This window comes from Pollachius pollachius (assembly GCF_949987615.1).
Source record: "Pollachius pollachius genome assembly, chromosome: 19".
Taxonomy (NCBI): domain Eukaryota; kingdom Metazoa; phylum Chordata; class Actinopteri; order Gadiformes; family Gadidae; genus Pollachius; species Pollachius pollachius.
This window is the reverse complement of record NC_136952.1, coordinates 222,142-247,796: the sequence shown is the minus strand read 5'-3', so window position 1 is coordinate 247,796 and position 25,655 is coordinate 222,142. Positions and strand designations below refer to the sequence as shown.

Sequence of the window (25,655 nt, the reverse complement as noted above, 5' to 3'; positions counted from 1 at the left end):
GAATATAATTAAAAAGAATATATATGTATAAATCATGTTGTGTAGGTTCTTTTTTATACAAATATATTTGAATATCTTTCCACAACCCACTTTCATAAGACTGCAATACATGAACTCATGGCGGCCGGGTTAGGGTTAGGGTAAGGTCAACCCTAACCCTAACCCCCTAGGGCTAGGGTTAGGGTTGACCTTACCTTAACCCTAGCCCTAACCCCCTAGGTAGGGCTAGGGTTAGGGTTGACCTTACCTTAACCATAGCCCTAACCCCCTAGGTAGGGCTAGGGTTAGGGTTGACCTTACCTTAACCATAGCCCTAACCTGTTCCTGCTGAGCTGTCAGTCCACAACAAACTCAGAAACATTGTTCCCCATCTTTTATTAACACTTAAATAATCCTACAACCAATGTACACATGAATGAAGAAGATAAAAAAATAAGATGTCGACTCGAAAAAAACTACGAAGAGAGGATATAACATATTGAGATGAAATACATAAAACTGCATTTTATTGATGTGTGAATTAACTTCCTCCTGTCAAATGTTTGACATGTTTTAGTTACCTCAGTCAGTACCACACGAAAACAAAGAAACAACAACTATTACCAGTGGTGTACTAGAACTAGAACTTTTCCCCATTTGTATTCTATTTTCCCTTTGAGGTATCTTAATAGTGCATATTAAAAATATCAAATGTATCCATAAGCTAGACCAAACCATGACTGGCAATTTATATTCATTCCACATTATATATTTCTGCAAAACTCTTTCCCTTTAATGGAAGATAATGAATCCATAAAGGTCACTGAGAGAATAAGGGTATAGACTGACACGGTGGCTAAAGGTGAGTTGTGCTCACCTTGTGAGGCAACACACTGAGCACGCTGACGGCTGCATAGCGATACGACGGGCGGAGCCAGCAGGAGGGTGTGCTTGTTGCCATGGTGATGGACTTCAGGTGCACCGTTGGTGAAGAGAACACGTGTGTGTGTGTGTGTGTGTGTGTAAACACCAACCAATCATGTGGGGAAGGTGCAGCCAACAGCATGAGTCACATGACCTGGTGATGAGCAGGAAGTAGAGCAGGAAGTAGAGCAGGGCCACTTTGCCCCAGTGGTTACCCTGGCGATGTGGGCGGGGCCCCGGAGTGGCGGCAACCTGCTGGTCTTGATAATCTGAGCGAGTGGCTGCGATGATAGGGGGAGGGGCCAGATTGGCTGCTGGTCAGTACAACCACTTAGGAGAGGGGGAGGGGCCAGGGGCTCTGATTGGCTGCTGGTCATTACCTCCTCTTAGGAGAGGGGGAGGGGCCAGGGGCTCTGATTGGCTGCTGGTCAGTACCTCCTCTTAGGAGAGGGGGAGGGGCCAGGGGCTCTGATTGGCTGCTGGTCAGTACCTCTTTTTAGCAGAGGGGGAGGGGCCAGGGGCTCTGATTGGCTGCTGGTCAGTACCTCTTCTTAGGAGAGGGGGAGGGGCCAGGGTCTCTGATTGGCTGCTGTCAGTACCTCCTCTTCCCCCCTGCGTCCGTCATGCAGGTCTTCGGCCTCAGGGCTTAGCGGGCGCAAAGAAACCAAACGTAGGTGAGTTTAGTTGAGGGTTGAGGGTTAAGAGGAACGTGTTCGATGGCTTCAGTCATGACTCACTCACCCGGGTCTGCAGTCGCTTTCTTCTTGTTGTGATAAACGATCTGATTCTCATTGGTCAGCTTCACATCCTGGTCCTCCACAAAGTTACTGCAGTGCAAAACACAACCATTAGAGAGAGAGAGAGAGAGAGAGAGAGAGAGAGAGAGAGAGAGAGAGAGAGAGAGAGAGAGAGAGACAGAGAGACAGAGACAGAGACAGAGACAGAGAGAGAGAGAGAGAGAGAGACAGAGAGAGAGAGAGACAGAGAGAGAGAGAGACAGAGAGAGGGAGAGGGAGAGAGAGACAGAGAGAGAGAGAGAGGGAGAGAGAGACAGAGGGAGAGACAGAGACAGAGACAGAGACAGAGAGAGAGACAGAGAGAGAGACAGAGAGAGACAGAGACAGAGACAGAGACAGAGAGACAGAGACAGAGAGAGACAGAGACAGAGAGAGAGAGAGAGAGAGAGAGAGAGAGACAGAGAGAGAGAGAGACAGAGAGAGGGAGAGGGAGAGAGAGACAGAGAGAGAGAGAGAGGGAGAGAGAGACAGAGGGAGAGACAGAGACAGAGACAGAGACAGAGAGAGAGACAGAGAGAGAGACAGAGAGAGACAGAGAGACAGAGACAGAGACAGAGAGAGAGAGAGACAGAGACAGAGAGAGAGAGAGAGAGAGAGAGAGAGAGAGATATTCAGGTGGGGCGGGGGGATGAGCGGGAGGGTCCGGGTCCTACAGGAGGTACTTGGTACAGTAACTACAATCCACTACTAGGGGGAGCCGGTGAGGGGGATGGAGGACTGAGCTGCTACTCACTGAGGGGGGGTCCTGCTGCCACGGGGGCTGGGGGGACAAGAGCACAGCTCAGACCACCAGGAGGAACCGCTGGCCCTAACCCTACCCCCCATGGAGGCTCCTGAGTCCTAACCCTACCCCCCATGGAGGCTCCTGACTCCTAACCCTACCCCCCATGGAGGCTCCTGACTCCTAACCCTACCCCCCATGGAGGCTCCTGACCCCTAGGGATCTCGGTCCACTTTTAAATGGACTTGTGTGTTGAAGGGACAAGTCGGCCGTCCCTGGTATGATGCACCATATCAGGGGGGGGTCCTACTAAGGGGGACAGGGTCCCACTAAGGGGGGGGGGGTCCCAGTGGTACCTGATGACGGTGTTCCTCTCGCGGTGGGTGATGCCGGCGTCGTCGGTGAACAGGATGGAGTGGTAGGGCACCACGGGGTCGCAGGTGGGCAAGATGCCGCGGGACGCCGGCCCCACGCTGTCCAGGACGCCGTTGTAGACCAGCAGGTCGTCCACCAACAGCTGGACGCACAAGAACAAGAACCTCCGTCGCTCGGTGTTCTCCAAACACCAGGAAAACCTTTTGGATTCAGGGCCTCACCCCGAACTCCTTGACCCCTCTCTGCGGCGTCTTGGAGTAGTTCCACAGCTTGATCATGGACACGGTGACGGGACGGTCGAAGATCACGTACACCCGGTTCACCTGCCACACGACACAGGCCGGCTCAGCGAGTAGGACGATGCACGTGGGATCTTACATTGAGACGGACGACCACCGTAACACATGAGCCAATCACAGGGTGAGCCCCCCCCCCCCCCCCCCACCCACCAGGCCGGGCAGCACGGGGGCGAGCCAGGTATGGTGTCCGTCCAGGTTGCTGTTGTCTCCGTCCACCAGTCTGTCGGGGGTCCTGACGTCTCCGCTCACACCCTGCAGCACGTTGACGCTGTCTGGGAACGCAGCGATGTCTGGGGGGGCTGAGGAAGACTGCTGGCCCTGGGGGGCCTGACCCTGACCCTAAACCTAACCCTGACCCTAAACCTGACCCTAAACCTAAACCTGACCCTGACCCTGACCCTAAACCTAAACCTGACCCTAAACCTGACCCTGACCCTAAACCTGACCCTGACACTAAACCTGACCCTGGGGAGCCTAACCCTGACCCTAAACCTGACCCTAAACCTGACCCTGACACTAAACCTGACCCTAAACCTAAACCTGACCCTAAACCTAACCCTGACCCTAAACCTGACCCTAAACCTAAACCTGACCCTAAACCTAAACCTGACCCTACCCTGACCCTGGGGAGCCTAACCCTGACCCTAAACCTGACCCTAAACCTGACCCTGACACTAAACCTGACCCTGGGGAGCCTAACCCTGACCCTAAACCTAACCCTGACCCTAAACCTGACCCTAAACCTAAACCTGACCCTAACCCTGACCCTGGGGAGCCTAACCCTAACCCTAAACCTAACCCTGACCCTAAACCTGACCCTAAACCTAAACCTGACCCTAACCCTGACCCTGGGGAGCCTAACCCTGACCCTAAACCTGACCCTGACCCTAAACCTGACCCTAAACCTAAACCTGACCCTAAACCTAAACCTGACCCTACCCTGACCCTGGGGAGCCTAACCCTGACCCTAAACCTGACCCTAAACCTGACCCTGACACTAAACCTGACCCTGGGGAGCCTAACCCTGACCCTAAACCTAACCCTGACCCTAAACCTGACCCTAAACCTAAACCTGACCCTAACCCTGACCCTGGGGAGCCTAACCCTGACCCTAAACCTGACCCTAAACCTGACCCTGACACTAAACCTGACCCTAAACCTAAACCTGACCCTAAACCTAACCCTGACCCTAAACCTGACCCTAAACCTAAACCTGACCCTAAACCTAAACCTGACCCTACCCTGACCCTGGGGAGCCTAACCCTGACCCTAAACCTGACCCTAAACCTGACCCTGACACTAAACCTGACCCTGGGGAGCCTAACCCTGACCCTAAACCTAACCCTGACCCTAAACCTGACCCTAAACCTAAACCTGACCCTAACCCTGACCCTGGGGAGCCTAACCCTGACCCTAAACCTAACCCTGACCCTAAACCTGACCCTAAACCTAAACCTGACCCTAACCCTGACCCTGGGGAGCCTAACCCTGACCCTAAACCTGACCCTAAACCTGACCCTGACACTAAACCTGACCCTAAACCTAAACCTGACCCTAAACCTAACCCTGACCCTAAACCTGACCCTAAACCTAAACCTGACCCTAAACCTAAACCTGACCCTACCCTGACCCTGGGGAGCCTAACCCTGACCCTAAACCTGACCCTAAACCTGACCCTGACACTAAACCTGACCCTGGGGAGCCTAACCCTGACCCTAAACCTAACCCTGACCCTAAACCTGACCCTAAACCTAAACCTGACCCTAACCCTGACCCTGGGGAGCCTAACCCTAACCCTAAACCTAACCCTGACCCTAAACCTGACCCTAAACCTAAACCTGACCCTAACCCTGACCCTGGGGAGCCTAACCCTGACCCTAAACCTGACCCTGACCCTAAACCTGACCCTAAACCTAAACCTGACCCTAAACCTAAACCTGACCCTACCCTGACCCTGGGGAGCCTAACCCTGACCCTAAACCTGACCCTAAACCTGACCCTGACACTAAACCTGACCCTGGGGAGCCTAACCCTGACCCTAAACCTAACCCTGACCCTAAACCTGACCCTAAACCTAAACCTGACCCTAACCCTGACCCTGGGGAGCCTAACCCTGACCCTAAACCTGACCCTAAACCTGACCCTGACACTAAACCTGACCCTAAACCTAAACCTGACCCTAAACCTAACCCTGACCCTAAACCTGACCCTAAACCTAAACCTGACCCTAAACCTAAACCTGACCCTACCCTGACCCTGGGGAGCCTAACCCTGACCCTAAACCTGACCCTAAACCTGACCCTGACACTAAACCTGACCCTGGGGAGCCTAACCCTGACCCTAAACCTAACCCTGACCCTAAACCTGACCCTAAACCTAAACCTGACCCTAACCCTGACCCTGGGGAGCCTAACCCTGACCCTAAACCTAACCCTGACCCTAAACCTGACCCTAAACCTAAACCTGACCCTAACCCTGACCCTGGGGAGCCTAACCCTGACCCTAAACCTGACCCTGACCCTAAACCTGACCCTAAACCTAAACCTGACCCTAAACCTAAACCTGACCCTACCCTGACCCTGGGGAGCCTAACCCTGACCCTAAACCTGACCCTAAACCTGACCCTGACACTAAACCTGACCCTGGGGAGCCTAACCCTGACCCTAAACCTAACCCTGACCCTAAACCTGACCCTAAACCTAAACCTGACCCTAACCCTGACCCTGGGGAGCCTAACCCTGACCCTAAACCTAACCCTGACCCTAAACCTGACCCTAAACCTAAACCTGACCCTAACCCTGACCCTGGGGAGCCTAACCCTGACCCTAAACCTGACCCTAAACCTAAACCTGACCCTAAACCTAAACCTGACCCTAACCCTGACCCTGGGGAGCCTAACCCTGACCCTAAACCTGACCCTAAACCTGACCCTGACACTAAACCTGACCCTGGGGAGCCTAACCCTGACCCTAAACCTAACCCTGACCCTAAACCTGACCCTAAACCTAAACCTGACCCTAACCCTGACCCTGGGGAGCCTAACCCTGACCCTAAACCTAACCCTGACCCTAAACCTGACCCTAAACCTAAACCTGACCCTAACCCTGACCCTGGGGAGCCTAACCCTGACCCTAAACCTGACCCTGACCCTAAACCTGACCCTAAACCTAAACCTGACCCTAACCCTGACCCTGGGGAGCCTAACCCTGACCCTAAACCTAACCCTGACCCTAAACCTGACCCTAAACCTAAACCTGACCCTAACCCTGACCCTGGGGAGCCTAACCCTGACCCTAAACCTGACCCTAAACCTAAACCTGACCCTAAACCTAAACCTGACCCTAACCCTGACCCTGGGGAGCCTAACCCTGACCCTAAACCTAACCCTGACCCTAAACCTGACCCTAAACCTGACCCTGACACTAAACCTGACCCTGGGGAGCCTAACCCTGACCCTAAACTTGTCCCTGGGGAGCCTAAACCTGACCCTAACCCTGACCCTAAACCTGACCCTAACCCTGACCCTAAACCTGACCCTGGGGAGCCTAAACCTGGGGAGCCTAACCCTAACCCTGACCCTTACCCATGGGGCTCATTGTATCGTCCTCCTAATACCCTGAACTACTTACCAAAATGTTAATCCAAGAGCCCAAATTGTACAAAAGTAAACACAATACTCTGAATTGAATAATTGACGATCTGTGGTAACCTTTGGATACTGTTGTCAGTGAGGCTGATCTTCTGGTGGTTCTGGTCGTAGAACTCCAGGCCGTTCAGGCCCGTGTAGTACGGGTCGCCCCAGGTGGTCAGCAGCTGCAGCTGGAAGATGACTGCGGGGTCAGAGGTCAAGGAGACAAACCCTCACCTCATGTCCTTCAATAAACACACAGACACACAGCGATTCAACTGGATCCGATGTTTCTAATCCCTTGAGTCCCAGCATGATGGTACAAAGGATACAGCCGCAAGGCATGATGGGAGCCTCGTAGTCCCTGCTGGCCTGCTCCGGTCTGGGCCCGCCTCCTCTGAAGGGATCAACAGGACACAGAACGCATCAGAACTAGGAACGGGCTGTGGACGCCCAGCCCTAAGGGTCCTGGGGTCGAGACCCGTGTCCACAGTTATGTCAACAGACGGTGTAGCTTAGACATGTACAACCCCATGTCCTTCATTGTGGGGTACGACCCCATGTCCTGCAGTGTGGGGTACGACCCCATATCCTACAGTGCTGGGTACGACCCCATGTCCTTCAGTGTGGGGTACAACCCTGTATCCTGCAGTGTGGGGTACGACCCCGTATCCTACAGTGTGGGGTACGACCCTGTATCCTTCAGTGTGGGGTACGACCCCATGTCCTGTAGTGTGGGGGAACCCTGACCACAGCCCGGGATGATTATCATGTGGGAAGACGATAGCCAATGGGGAGCCACGCTGACTTAACGTAATAACACAATACATACATTGATCATAACAGAAGCCATGGTAGAAAAAGCAAAGTTTCACATTTTCTGAAACATAATTATTTCCAAAGCTGGCGAAGCTCCTGAACGCGACCGCGTGTTCCACCTGAGGCGCCAGAGAACAGAGAGGTTTGATCTTGAAAATGGAGACTGGGCCGGAATGGAATCGGTTAGAGCAAAACATTTCAATCTTAATGTAGTGCGTACCGTCATTAATGACATGGACCTCTATCCAATGCAATGGGCTTCGGATGAAGCAGGTCAGTGTGTCTCAGCACCAGGGACTGGGTGTGGTGTGATGTGGTGTGATGTGGTGTGAGGGTGTGATGTGGTGTGATGTGATGCGGTGTGATGTGGTGTGAGGGGTGTGATGTGGTGTGATGTGGTGTGAGGGTGTGATGTGGTGTGATGTGGTGTGAGGGATGTAAGGGGTGTGATGTGGTGTCAGGGGTGTGATGTGGTGTCAGGGGTGTGATGTGGTGTAAGGGGTGTGATGTGGTGTGATGTGGTGTCAGGGGTGTGATGTGGTGTCAGGGGTGTGATGTGGTGTAAGGGGTGTGATGTGGTGTAAGGGGTGTGATGTGGTGTAAGGGGTGTGATGTGGTGTAAGGGGTGTGATGTGGTGTGATGTGGTGTAAGGGGTGTGATGTGGTGTGATGTGGTGTCAGGGGTGTGATGTGGTGTCAGGGGTGTGATGTGGTGTAAGGGGTGTGATGTGGTGTGATGTGGTGTCAGGGGTGTGATGTGGTGTCAGGGGTGTGATGTGGTGTAAGGGGTGTGATGTGGTGTGATGTGGTGTAAGGGGTGTGATGTGGTGTAAGGGGTGTGATGTGGTGTAAGGGGTGTGATGTGGTGTCAGGGGTGTGATGTGGTGTAAGGGGTGTGATGTGGTGTAAGGGGTGTGATGTGGTGTGATGTGGTGTAAGGGGTGTGATGTGGTGTAAGGGGTGTGATGTGGTGTAAGGGGTGTGATGTGGTGTAAGGGGTGTGATGTGGTGTGATGTGGTGTAAGGGGTGTGATGTGGTGTAAGGGGTGTGATGTGGTGTAAGGGGTGTGATGTGGTGTAAGGGGTGTGATGTGGTGTAAGGGGTGTGATGTGGTGTAAGGGGTGTGATGTGGTGTAAGGGGTGTGATGTGGTGTGATGTGGTGTAAGGGGTGTGATGTGGTGTAAGGGGTGTGATGTGGTGTGATGTGGTGTCAGGGGTGTGATGTGGTGTCAGGGGTGTGATGTGGTGTAAGGGGTGTGATGTGGTGTCAGGGGTGTGATGTGGTGTAAGGGGTGTGATGTGGTGTAAGGGGTGTGATGTGGTGTCAGGGGTGTGATGTGGTGTGAGGGCCGTGGGCCCTGGTCTGCCTACTGGTGGTGTGGCTCCCTGGGGTTCTGCAGCACGTCGATGAAGAGCATCTCCTGGGCGAAGTCGAAGTGGCAGTGGCCCAGGCCCTTACGGATCAGGAAGCCGTCGGCTGGAGAGATGGCGACGTCGTCTAGGAACACATGGATCACCTTCACCTGCCACCAGCAGCAGACAAACGCGTTATTATTAGGGTTAGGGTTAACCCTAACCCTAACCCTAGCAGCAGCTCACCCCGCGGTACGAGTCCTCGGGGGACTTGTTGTAGTTCCAGACCCGCAGTCCGGCGATGTGCTGCGGCCGCGGGAAGGAGACAGTGACGGTGGGGGGGGGCACCCCACTGGAGAAGGGGACCAGCCACATGTGGTGGTCCTCCGTGGTGAGGTTATGACCGTCCACAAGCCTGACACACACACACACACGAAGGAGGAGGAGAGAAAGAGTGAGACAGTTACATAGGGACAGATAGATTTAGGCTCAGTCTCATTCCTTTGCGCCAACCAAAATCTCAACCCTACGCCTCGCTGTTGCACGTTCACGTGCATAGGGTCGTCCTATTGGCCGTTCTATTAAGGGGTAAGGGGTAAGGGGCAGGGCTAACATCCCCTTGAAGTTAGGATTTTCGACGGGAACCCTTGCAACACTCCAGTTGTGACTTACTCCCACAATACCTTGCGAGAAAATGGAAAATAAAGAAAGATCCTAGGCAAGATGGCGGGCTGTAACTGGGTCTTGAATGGTTGTCGTCCCATTTCGTAGCGGTATATGGTTAAGGGTTTGGGCCAAGGGGTGTAACGGGATTTGGGCCTTATTCTTCAAACTAAACTCCCTATAGAGTGGCGAAGTCACGCCTCTTCCGGTAGAGCCCATGGGACCTATGAGATAGAAAAATATGAATGGGTTTCAATGGAGAGAAAGTAATTATTTTCTGGTCCCAGTCTTTATATGCCCTGGATTACACATACTGTATGTTGTTTGTGGATTCACATAATAATTTTTCATGCAAAGAAAACTAAAGAGTTTTGTGAAGAAGTTTGATAATGTTAGGTTTTGTGTGAGGCCGCTTTGTGAACTACAGCTCTTCGCTGCTCTGACGTATATCAACGCAAATGATATCCGTCACCACCACTCTGGTACAGACATGGCGATCTCTCTGCTCCAGCTTACTGCTTTTTTCCAAGGGGAGGATAAAAGCATCGAAAGAGGTGAAAACCAAATCGGGCCATGTGGAGAGCTTCAGTTATGCCGATGGGGAGATTGTCGGTCTTGTCCGCGCCAGTCGCGTGGAGCGTGACGTCACATACGAGACGTGTAGTCTTTCTCATTGTGTTTTCTCTACAGCCTTTAACTGAACAATTGAACAATAAATGGTCAAACTCTTGACATGAAAAATTATAATTTAAATCCACAAACAACATATGTGTAATCTGGGGCATATAAAGACTGGGACAAGAAGATAATTACTTTCTCTCCATTCATATTTTTTGATCCCATGGGCTCTACCGGAAGGGGCGTGACTTCGCCACTCTATAATACTATGTTACAGGGTCATGTTACAGTGTCATGTTACTGCGTCATGGTACTGTGTGTACTACTCTGTATCTTGCACCAGATAAACAAGGTCATGCAGAACCTGGCTTCTCCAATGTTGATTGTATGCTTCGGTTGGGTTAGGGTGCATAGCCTCACCTGCAATGCAGCTAAATGCTAAAGGACTCAGTGTACACTATCTGACCACTAAAGGAGTCAGTGTACACCATCTGACCACTAAAGGACTCAGTGTACACCATCTGACCACTAAAGGACTCAGTGCACACCATCCACACCCCTAAAGGACCCAGGCTGACCCTAACCTAATGAGGGCCGAGCCCTCGGGTCTTACTTGTCGAGCGTGCGGGCGTCGAGGCCGTACCCGGGCAGCTGGTTGAGGTCGGAGGGCGAGGCGGTCACCATGCTGAGGTCCAGCGGCAGACTGCCCCCGTCCCGGCCCACCACCTCCAGCCCGGTCAGGCCCAGGTAGTGGGGGTCCCCCCAGGTCTGCACCAGCTCCATCCTGAGGCCTGGGGGGGCAGAGCGCTTAGCGGGGGGGGTGTAGAGTGGCGAGGTCAACACAGATTAACACTGATTGGCTAGAGCTAATACAGTTAGCTCTCTAAGTCAATAAGAACTCTCTAAGTTCTTATTTTTATTATCCTGAATTGTCCCTCAAAATACAAATACCGTAGAAATAGTGGATAGATACAACTAATATTAGTCCTACAAAATAGGAAGCCATAATAAACGTATTAACAGGTGGTGGCGCAGTACTCACGTCTCCAGAGGGGAGGTGATACTCACATCTCTAGAGGGGAGGTGGTACTCACATCTCTAGAGGGGAGGTGGTTCTCACATCTCTAGAGGGGAGGTGGTTCTCACATCTCTAGAGGGGAGGTGGTACTCACATCTCCAGAGGGGAGGTGGTACTCACATCTCCAGAGGGGAGGTGGTACTCACATCTCTAGAGGGGAGGTGGTACTCACATCTCTAGAGGGGAGGTGGTACTCACATCTCTAGAGGGGAGGTGGTTCTCACATCTCTAGGGGAGAGGTGATACTCACATCTCTAGAGGGGAGGTGATACTCACATCTCTAGGGGAGAGGTGATACTCACATCTCTAGAGGGGAGGTGGTGCTTCTCTAGAGGGGAGGTGGTGCTCACATCTCTAGAGGGGAGGTGGTACTCACATCTCTAGAGGGGAGGTGGTACTCACATCCATGGGGGGAGGTGGTACTCACATCTCTAGAGGGGAGGTGGTGCTTCCCTAGAGGGGAGGTGGTACTCACATCTCTAGAGGGGAGGTGGTGCTTCTCTAGAGAGGAGGTGGTACTCACATCTCTAGAGGGGAGGTGGTACTCACATCCATGGGGGGAGGTGGTACTCACATCTCTAGAGGGGAGGTGGTACTCACATCCATGGGGGGAGGTGGTACTCACATCTCTAGAGGGGAGGTGGTGCTTCCCTAGAGGGGAGGTGGTACTCACATCTCCAGAGGGGAGGTGGTGCTTCCCTAGAGGGGAGGTGGTACTCACATCTCCAGAGGGGAGGTGGTGCTTCCCTAGAGGGGAGGTGGTACTCACATCTCCAGAGGGGAGGTGGTGCTTCCCTAGAGGGGAGGTGGTACTCACATCTCCAGAGGGGAGGTGGTGCTTCCCTAGAGGGGAGGTGGTACTCACATCTCCAGAGGGGAGGTGGTGCTTCCCTAGAGGGGAGGTGGTACTCACATCTCCAGAGGGGAGGTGGTGCTTCCCTAGAGGGGAGGTGGTACTCACATCTCCAGAGGGGAGGTGGTGCTTCCCTAGAGGGGAGGTGGTACTCACATCTCCAGAGGGGAGGTGGTGCTTCCCTAGAGGGGAGGTGGTACTCACATCTCCAGAGGGGAGGTGGTGCTTCCCTAGAGGGGAGGTGTGGTACTCACATCTCCAGAGGGGAGGTGGTGCTTCCCTAGAGGGGAGGTGATACTCACTCTTGCCGGTATACACCCCAGGATTGAGCTCCTTGCTCTGGGCAGGCTGCTGGTCCGTGCCAGGGCCCAGAGTCGGCATTAACTGGAGGATGTGGAGACAGCTTGTCCTCAGGTTCAGGGTAATATGCTCACATATGAAACTACCAGGATCTGGTATAGGCGTATATTTTGGCCTCTTCATTGATTCTTGATATGCCACAATTTACCTTTACAATGAGAATATTATATATTTATAATGAAATGATATACAGTACATCACACCACATCACATTACGTTATTTATACTTTGCCCTTACTCATTCAACATGGAATATGAATAGATATCCATAAGCACACTACTCTCAACGTACACTTCTTATAATACGAGGCCGTTCCCTTAAGACACCAGAGTTCTCCTCCCTGGGACAGAGACGCTCTGTCAAATACACTCAGTAACACAAACACTTTTACCGTGATGGCAAGCTGGGCCAAATACACTCAGGAACACAAACGCTTTTAATGTGAAGGCAGTGGGCTCTAGGGGGCTGACCTCCAGGTCGTCCTCCCTGAAGCCGGCCTGGGTGAAGGGTCTTTCCTCCCCCTCGCCATCCGCTGTGCGGGGGCGCTGCAGCTCCTCCTCGGGGGCCAGGCTGTCCGGACCCCCCCCCTCGCTGGGGAAGGTCTCGTCGAAGCGCGACATGGCCTCCAGGATGTCATCGTCCGTGGTGAACAGGATGGTGTCCCCGAACTGGTCCAGACCTGGACCAGGAGGGACCGGTTAGGACTACAGCATAGGGAGACCTGGTCCAGACCTGGACCCGAGACCAGTGAGGACTACATCAGAGGGAGACCTGGTCCAGACCTGGACCCGAGACCAGTGAGGACTACATCAGAGGGAGACCTGGTCCAGACCTGGACCCGAGACCAGTGAGGACTACATCAGAGGGAGACCTGGTCCAGACCTGGACCCGAGACCAGTGAGGACTACATCAGAGGGAGACCTGGTCCAGACCTGGACCCGAGACCAGTGAGGACTACATCAGAGGGAGACCTGGTCCAGACCTGGACCCGAGACCAGTGAGGACTACATCAGAGGGAGACCTGGTCCACACCTGGACCCAAGACCAGTGAGGACTACATCAGAGGGAGACCTGGTCCAGACCTGGACCAGAGACCAGTGAGGACTACATCAGAGGGAGACCTGGTCCAGACCTGGACCAGAGACCAGTGAGGACTACATCAGAGGGAGACCTGGTCCAGACCTGGACCCGAGACCAGTGAGGACTACATCAGAGGGAGACCTGGGCCAGACATGGACCAGAGACCAGTGAGGACTACATCAGAGGGAGACCTGGTCCAGACCTGGACCCGAGACCAGTGAGGACTACATCAGAGGGAGACCTGGTCCAGACCTGGACCCGAGACCAGTGAGGACTACATCAGAGGGAGACTTGGTCCACACCTGGACCAGAGACCAGTGAGGACTACATCAGAGGGAGACCTGGTCCACACCTGGACCAGAGACCAGTTCTCTTTAAACAGGAGGTTCACTTTAAACCGGGGGTTCACTGGCTCTTTAAACAGGGGGTTCTCTTTAAACAGGGGGTTCACTTTAAACAGGGGGTTCACTTTAAACAGGGGGTTCTCTTTAAACAGGGGGTTCACTTTAAACAGGGGGTTCACTGGCTCTTTAAACAGGGGGTTCACTGGCTCTTTAAACAGGGGGTTCACTAGCTCTTTAAACAGGGGGTTCACTTTAAACAGGGGGTTCACTATAAACAGGGGGTTCACTAGCTCTTTAAACAGGGGGTTCACTAGCTCTTTAAACAGGGGGTTCACTTTAAACAGGGGGTTCACTGGCTTTTTAAACAGGGGGTTCACTGGCTCTTTAAACAGGGGGTTCATTTTAAACAGGGGGTTCACTAGCTCTTTAAACAGGGGGTTCACTTTAAACAGGGGGTTCACTGGCTTTTTAAACAGGGGGTTCACTGGCTCTTTAAACAGGGGGTTCATTTTAAACAGGGGGTTCACTTGCTCTTTAAACAGGGGGTTCACTTTAAACAGGGGGTTCACTATAAACAGGGGGGGTTCTCTTTAAGCAGGAGGTTCTCTTTAAACAGGGGGTTCACTATAAACAGGGGGTTCACCTCCGGACAGCGTCCCCGACGCCTTAGCGATCTCCCCCCGGAAGATGCAGCTCCCGTCCAGAACCATCTCCACCTCCTTCACCCCGCGGAACGAGTGGATGCGGGACTTGTTGTAGTTCCACACGCGGACCATGGCCAGGCGGCAGGCCGCCCCCAGGTCCAGGTAGAGGACGTGGCTGCGGCCGGGGGTGAAGGGGGCCAGCCACAGGTGCATGTCGTCCTGGGTGCGGTTCACCCCGTCAAGCAGGTTGCTCACCACGCGGGGGTCCCTGCCGTAGGCCGGCAGGACGTTGATGTCCGGCGGGTCGGCCCTGATGAGGGCGGGCTTCAGGGGCTCGCCGCTGGAGCTGAACACCTCCAGGCCGTTGAGGCCCACGTAGTGGCGGTCCCCCCACGTGGACAGGATGTGGATCACCAGCCAGCGGCCCCGGGGCAGCACCGGGATCTCGAAGTCCTCCTCCCGCTCCGCCAGAGCCTCGTCCTCCCCGTCCTCACACGGCGAGGGGGGGGCGCCCGCAGGGGAGGGCCCCGCGGCGGCCGGGGCCCCGCCCCCCCGCGGGGGGGAGAGGGGGTCCCCCGGGACGGGGGTCCGGAGCGGGGCCCGGCCCTTCTGCCGGAGGAACTCGTCGAAGATGTCCCCCTCCAGGCTCATGTTGGAGATGCGTCCGCGCTGGCACTGGTTGAAGAGCAGCAGGGAGTCCCAGGACGCCCGCAGAGGGTGGTCCTGCTGGCAGCCCGCCTGGGGGGTCCGCTGCCTCCGGGGGGCCACCAGGGAGAGGGGCTCGTCTAGAACACACACACACACACACACACACGTAGGTGAGCCCAGCAGGGGACTAACCCCAGGGGACTGTCCCCAAAGGACTGTCCCCAGGGGACAGTCCCCTGGGGACAGTCCTCTGGGGACTGTCCCCAGGGGACTGGCCCCAGGGGACTAACCCCAGGGGACTGTCCCCAGGGGACTGGCCCCAGAGGACTGACCCCAGAGGACTGACCCCAGAGGACTGGCCCCAGAGGACTGTCCCCAGGGGACTGACCATGTGACCCTAACCCTCACCTCTGGGTGCGAAGCCTTAACCAGCTGTCTAGGACCGGAGGTCATGTAGTAGCATATAGAACATAGAACAAGGTAGTACAGGTTGGCTTTGTTTGTATGCGTCAATTTGCAGCATTTTTCTAGAAGTGGCTGTCTTTAACTTGTCATTAAAACGTGCTGTAGCTCATTCTGCCTGGTGGCTGAACTAGAGAACCCTTCTTATTCTGGGGCCTAACTAGAGAACCCTTCTTATTCTGGTGGCCAAAGAGAACCCTTCTCATCCTGGTGGCTGTACTAAAGAGAACCCTTATCATACTGGGGGCAAGAGAGAACCCTTCTCATTCTGGTGGCCTAACTAGAGAACCCTTCATATTCTGGTGGCTTAACTAGAGAACACTTCTCATTCTGGTGGCCTAACTAGAGAACCCTTCTTATTCTGGTGGCCAAAGAGAACCCTTCTCATCCTGGTGGCTGTACTAGAGAGAACCCTTCTCATCCTGGTGGCCTAACTAGAGAACCCTTCTCATTCTGGTGGCCTAACTAGAGAACCTTTCTTATTCTGGGGCCTAACTAGAAAACCCTTCTTATTCTGGGGCCTAACTAGAGAACCCTTCTTATTCTGGGGTCTAACTAGAGAACCCTTCTTATTCTGGTGGCCGAAGAGAACCCTTCTCATCCTGGTGGCCAAAGAGAACCCTTCTCATCCTGGTGGCCAAAGAGAACCCTTCTGATCCTGGTGGCCAAAGAGAACCCTTCTCATCCTGGTGGCCAAAGAGAACCCTTCTCATCCTGGTGGCCAAAGAGAACCCTTCTCATCCTGGTGGCCAAAGAGAACCCTTCTCATTCTGGTGGCCAAAGAGAACCCTTCTCATTCTGGTGGCCTAACTAGAGAACCCTTCTCATTCTGGGGCCTGTACTAGAGAGAACCCTTCTCATCCTGGTGGCCTATCTAGAGAACCCTTCTCATCCTGGTGGCCTAACTAGAGAACCCTTCTCATCCTGGTGGCTGTACTAGAGAGAACCCTTCTCATCCTGGTGGCTGTACTAGAGAGAACCCTTCTCATTCTGGGGCCTGTACTAGAGAGAACCCTTCTCATCCTGGTGGCCTAACTAGAGAACCCTTCTCATCCTGGTGGCCTAACTAGAGAACCCTTCTCATCCTGGTGGCTGTACTAGAGAGAACCCTTCTCATTCTGGTGGCTGAACTAGAGAACCCTTCTCATCCTGGTGGCTGTACTAGAGAGAACCCTTCTCATTCTGGTGGCTGAACTAGAGAACCCTTCTCATTCTGGTGGCTGAACTAGAGAACCCTTCTCATCCTGGGGCCTGTACTAGAGAGAACCCTTCTCATCCTGGTGGCCAAAGAGAACCCTTCTCATCCTGGTGGCCAAAGAGAACCCTTCTGATCCTGGTGGCCAAAGAGAACCCTTCTCATCCTGGTGGCCAAAGAGAACCCTTCTCATCCTGGTGGCCAAAGAGAACCCTTCTCATCCTGGTGGCCAAAGAGAACCCTTCTCATTCTGGTGGCCAAAGAGAACCCTTCTCATCCTGGTGGCCAAAGAGAACCCTTCTCATTCTGGTGGCTGTACTAGAGAGAACCCTTCTCATCCTGGTGGCCTAACTACAGAACCCTTCTCATTCTGGTGGCCTAACTAGAGAACCCTTCTCATCCTGGTGGCTGAACTAGAGAGAACCCTTCTCATTCTGGGGCCTAACTAGAGAACCCTTCTCATTCTGCGGCCAGTACTAGAGAGAACCCTTCTCATTCTGGGGCCTAACTAGAGAACCCTTGTCATCCTGGTGGCTGAACTAGAGAACCCTTCTCATCCTAGTGCCTGTACTAGAGAGAACCGTTCTTTTTCTGGGGCCTGTACTAGAGAGTCCCCTACTCATTCTGGGGCCTAACTAGAGAACCTTTCTCATTCTGGTGGCTAAAGAGAACCCTTCTCATTGTGAGGCCTGTACTAGAGAGAACCCTTCTCAATCTGGTGGCCTAACTAGAGAACCCTTCTCATCCTGGTGGCCTAACTAGAGAACCATTCTCATCCTGGGGCCTGTACTAGAGAGAACCCTTCTCATTCTGTGGCCTGTACTAGAGAGAACCCTTCTCATTCTGGTGGCCTAACTAGAGAACCCTTCTCATTCTGGGGCCTGTACTAGAGAGAACCCTTCTCATCCTGGTGGCCTATCTAAAGAACCCTTCTCATCCTGGTGGCCTAACTAGAGAACACTTCTCATCCTGGTGGCTGTACTAGAGAGAACCCTTCTCATTCTGGGGCCTGTACTAGAGAGAACCCTTCTCATCCTGGTGGCCTAACTAGAGAACCCTTCTCATCCTGGTGGCTGTACTAGAGAGAACCCTTCTCATTCTGGTGGCTGTACTAGAGAGAACCCTTCTCATTCTGGGGCCTGTACTAGAGAGAACCCTTCTCATCCTGGTGGCCTAACTAGAGAACCCTTCTCATCCTGGTGGCCTAACTAGAGAATCCTTCTCATCCTGGTGGCTGTACTAGAGAGAACCCTTCTCATTCTGGTGGCTGAACTAGAGAACCCTTCTCATCCTGGTGGCTGTACTAGAGAGAACCCTTCTCATTCTGGTGGCTGAACTAGAGAACCCTTCTCATTCTGGTGGCTGAACTAGAGAACCCTTCTCATCCTGGGGCCTGTACTAGAGAGAACCCTTCTCATCCTGGTGGCCAAAGAGAACCCTTCTCATCCTGGTGGCCAAAGAGAACCCTTCTCATCCTGGTGGCCTAACTAGAGAACCCTTCTCATCCTGGGGCCTGTACTAGAGAGAACCCTTCTCATTCTGGGGCCTGTACTAGAGAGAACCCTTCTCATTCTGGTGGCCTAACTAGAGAACCCTTCTCATTCTGGGGCCTGTACTAGAGAGAACCCTTCTCATCCTGGTGGCCTATCTAAAGAACCCTTCTCATCCTGGTGGCCTAACTAGAGAACACTTCTCATCCTGGTGGCTGTACTAGAGAGAACCCTTCTCATCCTGGTGGCTGTACTAGAGAGAACCCTTCTCATTCTGGGGCCTGTACTAGAGAGAACCCTTCTCATCCTGGTGGCCTAACTAGAGAACCCTTCTCATCCTGGTGGCTGTACTAGAGAGAACCCTTCTCATTCTGGTGGCTGTACTAGAGAGAACCCTTCTCATTCTGGGGCCTGTACTAGAGAGAACCCTTCTCATCCTGGTGGCCTAACTAGAGAACCCTTCTCATCCTGGTGGCCTAACTAGAGAACCCTTCTCATCCTGGTGGCTGTACTAGAGAGAACCCTTCTCATTCTGGTGGCTGAACTAGAGAACCCTTCTCATCCTGGTGGCTGTACTAGAGAGAACCCTTCTCATTCTGGTGGCTGAACTAGAGAACCCTTCTCATTCTGGTGGCTGAACTAGAGAACCCTTCTCATCCTGGGGCCTGTACTAGAGAGAACCCTTCTCATCCTGGTGGCCAAAGAGAACCCTTCTCATCCTGGTGGCCAAAGAGAACCCTTCTGATCCTGGTGGCCAAAGAGAACCCTTCTGATCCTGGTGGCCAAAGAGAACCCTTCTCATCCTGGTGGCCAAAGAGAACCCTTCTCATCCTGGTGGCCAAAGAGAACCCTTCTCATCCTGGTGGCCAAAGAGAACCCTTCTCATCCTGGTGGCCAAAGAGAACCCTTCTCATTCTGTTGGCCAAAGAGAACCCTTCTGATCCTGGTGGCCAAAGAGAACCCTTGTCATCCTGGTGGCCAAAGAGAACCCTTCTCATCCTGGTGGCCAAAGAGAACCCTTCTCATCCTGGTGGCCAAAGAGAACCCTTCTCATTCTGGTGGCCAAAGAGAACCCTTCTCATCCTGGTGGCCAAAGAGAACCCTTCTCATTCTGGTGGCTGTACTAGAGAGAACCCTTCTCATCCTGGTGGCCTAACTAGAGAACCCTTCTCATTCTGGTGGCCTAACTAGAGAACCCTTCTCATCCTGGTGGCTGAACTAGAGAGAACCCTTCTCATTCTGGGGCCTAACTAGAGAACCCTTCTCATTCTGCGGCCAGTACTAGAGAGAACCCTTCTCATTCTGGGGCCTAACTAGAGAACCCTTCTCATCCTGGTGGCTGAACTAGAGAACCCTTCTCATCCTAGTGCCTGTACTAGAGAGAACCGTTCTTTTTCTGGGGCCTGTACTAGAGAGTCCCCTACTCATTCTGGGGCCTAACTAGAGAACCTTTCTCATTCTGGTGGCTACAGAGAACCCTTCTCATTCTGAGGCCTGTACTAGAGAGAACCCTTCTCAATCTGGTTGCCTAACTAGAGAACCCTTCTCATTCGGGGGCCTAACTAGAGAACCCTTATCATTCTGGTGGCCTAACAAGAGAACCCTTCTCATTCTCCGGCCTGTACTAGAGAGAACCCTTCTCATCCTGGAGGCCTAACTAGAGAACCCTTCTCATCCTGGGGCCTGTACTAGAGAGAACCCTTCTCATTCTGGGGCCTGTACTAGAGAGAACCCTTCTCATTCTGGTGGCCTAACTAGAGAACCCTTCTCATTCTGGGGCCTGTACTAGAGAGAACCCTTCTCATCCTGGTGGCCTATCTAGAGAACCCTTCTCATCCTGGTGGCCTAACTAGAGAACCCTTCTCATCCTGGTGGCTGTACTAGAGAGAACCCTTCTCATCCTGGTGGCTGTACTAGAGAGAACCCTTCTCATTCTGGGGCCTGTACTAGAGAGAACCCTTCTCATCCTGGTGGCCTAACTAGAGAACCCTTCTCATCCTGGTGGCCTAACTAGAGAACCCTTCTCATCCTGGTGGCTGTACTAGAGAACCCTTCTCATCCTGGTGGCTGTACTAGAGAGAACCCTTCTCATTCTGGTGGCTGAACTAGAGAACCCTTCTCATCCTGGTGGCTGTACTAGAGAGAACCCTTCTCATTCTGGTGGCTGAACTAGAGAACCCTTCTCATTCTGGTGGCTGAACTAGAGAACCCTTCTCATCCTGGGGCCTGTACTAGAGAGAACCCTTCTCATCCTGGTGGCTGTACTAGAGAGAACCCTTCTCATCCTGGTGGCCTAACTAGAGAACCCATCTCATTCTGGTGGCCTAACTAGAGAACCCTTCTCATCCTGGTGGCTGAACTAGAGAGAACCCTTCTCATTCTGGGGCCTAACTAGAGAACCCTTCTCATTCTGCGGCCTGTACTAGAGACAACCCTTCTCATTCTGGGGCCTAACTAGAGAACCCTTCTCATCCTGGTGGCTGAACTAGAGAACCCTTCTCATCCTAGTGCCTGTACTAGAGAGAACCGTTCTTTTTCTGGGGCCTGTACTAGAGAGTCCCCTACTCATTCTGGGGCCTAACTAGAGAACCTTTCTCATTCTGGTGGCTAAAGAGAACCCTTCTCATTCTGAGGCCTGTACTAAAGAGAACCCTTCTCAATCTGGTGGCCTAACTAGAGAACCCTTCTCATTCGGGGGCCTAACTAGAGAACCCTTCTCATTCTAGTGGCTTAACTATAGAACCCTTCTCATTCTCGGGCCTGTACTAGAGAGAACCCTTCTCATCCTGGTGGCCTAACTAGAGAACCCTTCTCATCCTGGGGCCTGTACTAGAGAACCCTTCTCATCCTGGGGCCTGTACTAGAGAACCCTTCTCATCCTGGGGCCTGTACTAGAGAGAACCCTTCTCATCCTGGGGCCTGTACTAGAGAACCCTCTCAGAGGAGGGTTGCCTCTCCCCCAGTACCTGCATCGCCCCCCTGTTGCTCCTCGGTCTGCCGGGTGTGGGGGGGGTTGGCGCCACGGGCCGAGCTCCGCCTCCCGCTGACGGGCCGGTCCGCCCTGCGCCCCCCCTCCTCCAGCAGGTCACCGCCGGGGGGGTCCAGACCCGTCCTCAGGCCCCCCCCCCGGGCCCCCACCCGGCACGCCCAGCCCGGGTCACAGGCCGGCTCCGGGAGCAGGGAGGAAGGGGGGGGAGAGGGGGAGGGGCCTGAGGGGCCCGAGGGGCCCGGGGGGGAGGGGCCCGGGGGGGGCACCAGCCAGAGAGGCCGCTCCCTCTCCGGCGCCGCCCTGCTGAGGGGCTGCAGCCACTGGGGGGCCGCCCTGCAGGGGGGGGGCTGGGTGGTGACCGTCGCCATGGCTACAGTGAGTGAGAGGGGCCCCTCGGACCCCGAGAGGTCCAGGGGGTCCGGGGGGTCCTTCTCTGTGGGGGAGTGGCGTGGAGGGGAGGGTACGATGGGCGGGAGCAGGGCGATCTGCGTTCCGTCCTGCGCATCCCCCCCTCCCTCGGGGCCCCGCTGGTCGTCGTGGCGCCGGGGGCTGCCCCCTCCCTCGGGGCCCCGCTGGTCGTCGTGGCGCCGGGGGCTGCCCCCTCCCTCGGGGCCCCTCTGGTCGTCGTGGCGCCGGGGGCTGCCCCCTCCCTGGAGGCCCCTCTGGTCGTCGTGGCGCCGGGGGCTGCCCCCTCCCTCGGGGCCCCTCTGGTCGTCGTGGCGCCGGGGGCTGCCCCCTCCCTGGAGGCCCCACTGGTCGTCGTGGCGCAGGGGGCTGCCCCCTCCCTCGGGGCCCCTCTGGTCGTCGTGGCGCCGGGGGCTGCCCCCTGGCGCCGGGCTGGTGGCGGGGGTTAGGGGGGGCAGCAGGTCCACCGCGGTGCTGTAGTCCAGCACCTGGTCACCGCAGCCCTTGGCCAGCTCGCCGTCAAACGCCAGCGTGCTATTGAGGTAGAGCTTCACGTGCCTGGCGCCCACGTCCAGGTTCTGCAGAGGAACACAGCCATACTCAGACTGAAGGAACCTTCACCTGAACCTGGGGGAACCTTCACCTGAACTCAACCTGGAGGGAACCTTCACCTGAACCTGGGGGAACCTTCACCTTCACCTGAGAGAACCTTCACGTGAACCTGGGGGAACCTTCACCTGAACCTGGAGGAACCTTCACCTTAACCTGGGGGAACCTTCACCTTAACCTGGGGGAACCTTCACCTTAACCTGGAGGAACCTTCACCTTAACCTGGGGGAACCTTCACCTGAACTCAACCTGGAGGGAACCTTCACCTGAACCTGGGGGAACCTTCACTTTAACCTGGGGGAACCTTCACCTGAACTCAACCTGGGGGGAACCTGCTTTTCCTCGTTTCACATTTAGTTTACTCTTAATAACAGTCCAACTGCCAACTCTGTTTTTCTTGCCAGAAAAACACAAAACCTTGCAGGCTGTTAACACACACACACACACACACACACGATCCAAAGAATGAGAGTCATTTGAAAGTGAAATCCTAGCCGAACACACCAGAAGCAACCAGCACATGCCCAGTGTAAAGATATATCGCTCAACGCAGACCGTGAAGGAGTCGAAGCTACCACGAAGCTAGGCTAACAGCAAGCTAGGCTAACAGAAACACATTCATGCCTGTTCTGGGACTCGGTTAGCCAACCGCTAATCCAAACCACAGTGGACTGATTCTCTCTCTCTCTCACACACACACACACACACACACAAACACACGCACACACAGCCCTCACCAGCTGAAGGTCCATCCAGTGAGAGTGGCAGTGGGCAGAGTGGCAGTGGGCAGAGGGCCGTCCCATGGTGCAGTGGGCGACACTAATCCTCTGAGGCTAATCTCTCTGTGCTCCACATTAGGCAGCCTTCCAGCCAGCTCAGAGCATAGGCTTAGGGCTGCTACACACCGGCTCAACCGTTGGCCATCTGAAACGTTTGGGGAGACTCGGACGAGATCGGGAACAGATCTGTGGCGTGTGTTCAGCTGTGATTGAAGCTTTGGAACCGTGCGCTGTCTGCTCCGGTTCAACACGCAACGTCTGAGAGTGGTGACGGGGGGAGGAGTTTAGCCATCGGATACTCTTGATTAGGGATGGCGAAAATGTAAAATATTCTTGACCGACCACCGAGCCTCATTAACCGGTTAATACCGGTTAACCGATCAGATTATAATGTGCTATTTGAAATAACAGCCATTTCGAGCCGCGCCAGCCGCCTGCTATTTCGTAACTCTGCTTATCTCTCTCCCGCTCTGCCTCCGACTCACACTCTCTCTGAGTGAGAGGCAGTGGCTCTAACCTGTGTTTGAATTGAAACACGAGGCATGCTTACTGCAAGTTGACTGTGTGTAGAGAGCGGGGCCAATCGGAAGAGGGCAGCATTAGGAGCTCATTTGTAACATTTCCGCTGCTCATTTAAGAAAATGACAGCTCCGAAGAGACGCCACTTGTTTAGTTTTTGAGGAGACGGAAAAATTGAGTGTGAGGGATAATTTTTTTCACTTCACACAAAAAGATCCTGGAATGAGATGGTTAACTGTAGTGTTATAGCGTTTAGTCTACTGTCCATAATAATTTAGAGATCATATTCTCCGCCGCTCGCATGCGGGACTAATTAAGACTTGAGGAGAAATTAAACAGTGGGCTAGAGACGTGGTGTCTGTCCAACTTCCAATAAGTCACCTCATCTGATGTGAAGTGAAACCAACACACACTCCACAGTCCACACTGACCGTAAACATTAACCGACAAGCGACAAGATTGATCAGTTAACGTTGATAAGGTCAACCATCGGTCAAACGGTCATCGGTTAACATCCCTACTTTTGATTGGTTGTGTGCTGCTAGCACACTGATGCTGATTACGCTGTTTACGCTCATTACCCTGATTCGCTGGCTGTGTGCTGCTAGCACACAGCCAGGGAATCAGAGAGGTGTATGGGAGGGGTGGAATAGCACCCCGAGACTAGCGCCTGTATCTTGCTCAAGCGCAGAACGTACATGCTACTGTGTAGTTGGCAGTAGCCTTCCCGGTGTATTTCAATGCAACTTTTCTGCGGCTCAGACGAGGGGCCACAGTGTGGTGGGATGTTGGCCGTTGGTTTGAGTCTGGGCGGTGTGTAGGCCCCTTAAAGACCAGCGCCCATCCCCCCTCTGTCCCGGGGCCCCTCTCTGCTCAGTAACTGATATTAATATTGAAGTTACATTATCTCAACAACTTCAGTGTCAACCAGATCCTCAAAGAACCCCTTAAATCAAAGCATCCAGGAGTGAGTTGTGAGTACGAACGTTGAGGCTGAGGTTGTAGTTCCAGATCTTGATGCGGGAGATCCCGAAGTCCGGGGCTCGCTCGGCGTTCCTGACGATGAAGTAGAGCTGGACGGGCGGGTGGAAGGGACACGCCCACATGTGGCGCTCCCTGGTGGTCTGTCAAGACCACAAACATGTTATAGCCTCCCATCTACAGCCCCCCATCTGCACACACACACACACACACACACACACACACACCTTTTATGATGAGGCTACTGTTATTAGACCCCAAGAAGGGAGGAGGAGGAGGAGGAGGAGGAGGAGGAGGAGGAGGAGGAGGAGGAGGAGGAGCAGGGCTGACCTTGGCCGTGCCGTTGACCAGCGCCGCCAGGTTCCCGGGGCAGTGGGTGTTCCTGATGTCGAGGTCGTGCGGGGACACGTACAGCTTCTTGTTCCTGGGGCAGAAGAACTGCACCTCCGTCAGCCCCACCTGGAGGGCGTTGCCCCAGTTAGACAGGATCTCCATGGTGACGTAGATAGCTGGGGGGGGCTCGGCAGAGGAGGGCCTCCTCGGCTGGGGGGGAAACACACAACACCGAAACAAACCAAAATGAGACCTCTCTCTCTCTCCCTCTCCCTCTCTCTCTCCCTCTCTCTCTCTCACCGCTGGCCTGCTGAGCTCCAGGCTGAGCTCCAGGCTGAGCTCCAGGCCGGCCTGGGGGGCAGGGCTGAAGCAGGGCTTCGTCTCCAGGTTCTCCAGAGCTTCCAGGAGCTGCTGCTGATGCCTTGAGGACAGAGGACACTAGAGTAGTGTGTGTGTGTGTGTGTGTGTGTGTGTGTGTGTGTGTGTGTGTGTGTGTGTGTGTGTGTGTGTGTGTGTGTGTGTGTGTGTGTGTGTGTGTGTGTACCTGGGGCCCATGAGCGTTATCCTCTGCATCGCCTTGGTAACGCCGCTGTGGTCCCGGTCCTGCGTGTGAGCGCCCAGCGATCCCTTTACCAGGGAGCCCTGAAGAGAACCAGGGTTACAGCCAGCAGCCCCGCCCACCTGGTGAGGCCCCGCCCACCTGGTGA

At 54.1% G+C, this 25,655-nt stretch overlaps 1 protein-coding gene across 4 annotated transcripts in view; it reads right to left on the bottom strand.

Annotated features, from left to right (window-relative positions):
• Positions 1-445: 445 nt before the first annotated feature.
• katnip (katanin interacting protein) overlaps positions 446-25,655 on the bottom strand; it is a 36,857-nt gene continuing 11,647 nt past the window's right edge. The window contains exons 11-28 of one of the 4 annotated variants that reach the window (XM_079757521.1): positions 25,493-25,590; positions 25,249-25,369; positions 24,946-25,158; positions 24,621-24,758; positions 21,300-22,305; positions 14,538-15,323; positions 12,941-13,149; positions 12,412-12,493; positions 10,792-10,969; positions 9,144-9,312; positions 8,916-9,067; positions 7,056-7,120; positions 6,815-6,925; positions 3,246-3,385; positions 3,018-3,119; positions 2,778-2,938; positions 1,645-1,730; positions 446-1,548 (exon numbers count right to left, since the gene is read on the bottom strand). In XM_079757521.1, coding sequence (XP_079613647.1) covers positions 1,496-1,548; positions 1,645-1,730; positions 2,778-2,938; positions 3,018-3,119; positions 3,246-3,385; positions 6,815-6,925; positions 7,056-7,120; positions 8,916-9,067; positions 9,144-9,312; positions 10,792-10,969; positions 12,412-12,493; positions 12,941-13,149; positions 14,538-15,323; positions 21,300-22,305; positions 24,621-24,758; positions 24,946-25,158; positions 25,249-25,369; positions 25,493-25,590 — 3,870 coding nt within the window. In that variant the 3' untranslated portion in view covers positions 446-1,495. Of the gene's footprint in view, positions 1,549-1,644; positions 1,731-2,777; positions 2,939-3,017; positions 3,120-3,245; positions 3,386-6,804; positions 6,926-7,055; positions 7,121-8,915; positions 9,068-9,143; positions 9,313-10,791; positions 10,970-12,411; positions 12,494-12,940; positions 13,150-14,537; positions 15,324-21,299; positions 22,306-24,620; positions 24,759-24,945; positions 25,370-25,492; positions 25,591-25,655 lie in introns of those variants that run through there. The other 3 variants (XM_079757519.1, XM_079757520.1, XR_013812679.1) reach the window with 3 other exon arrangements.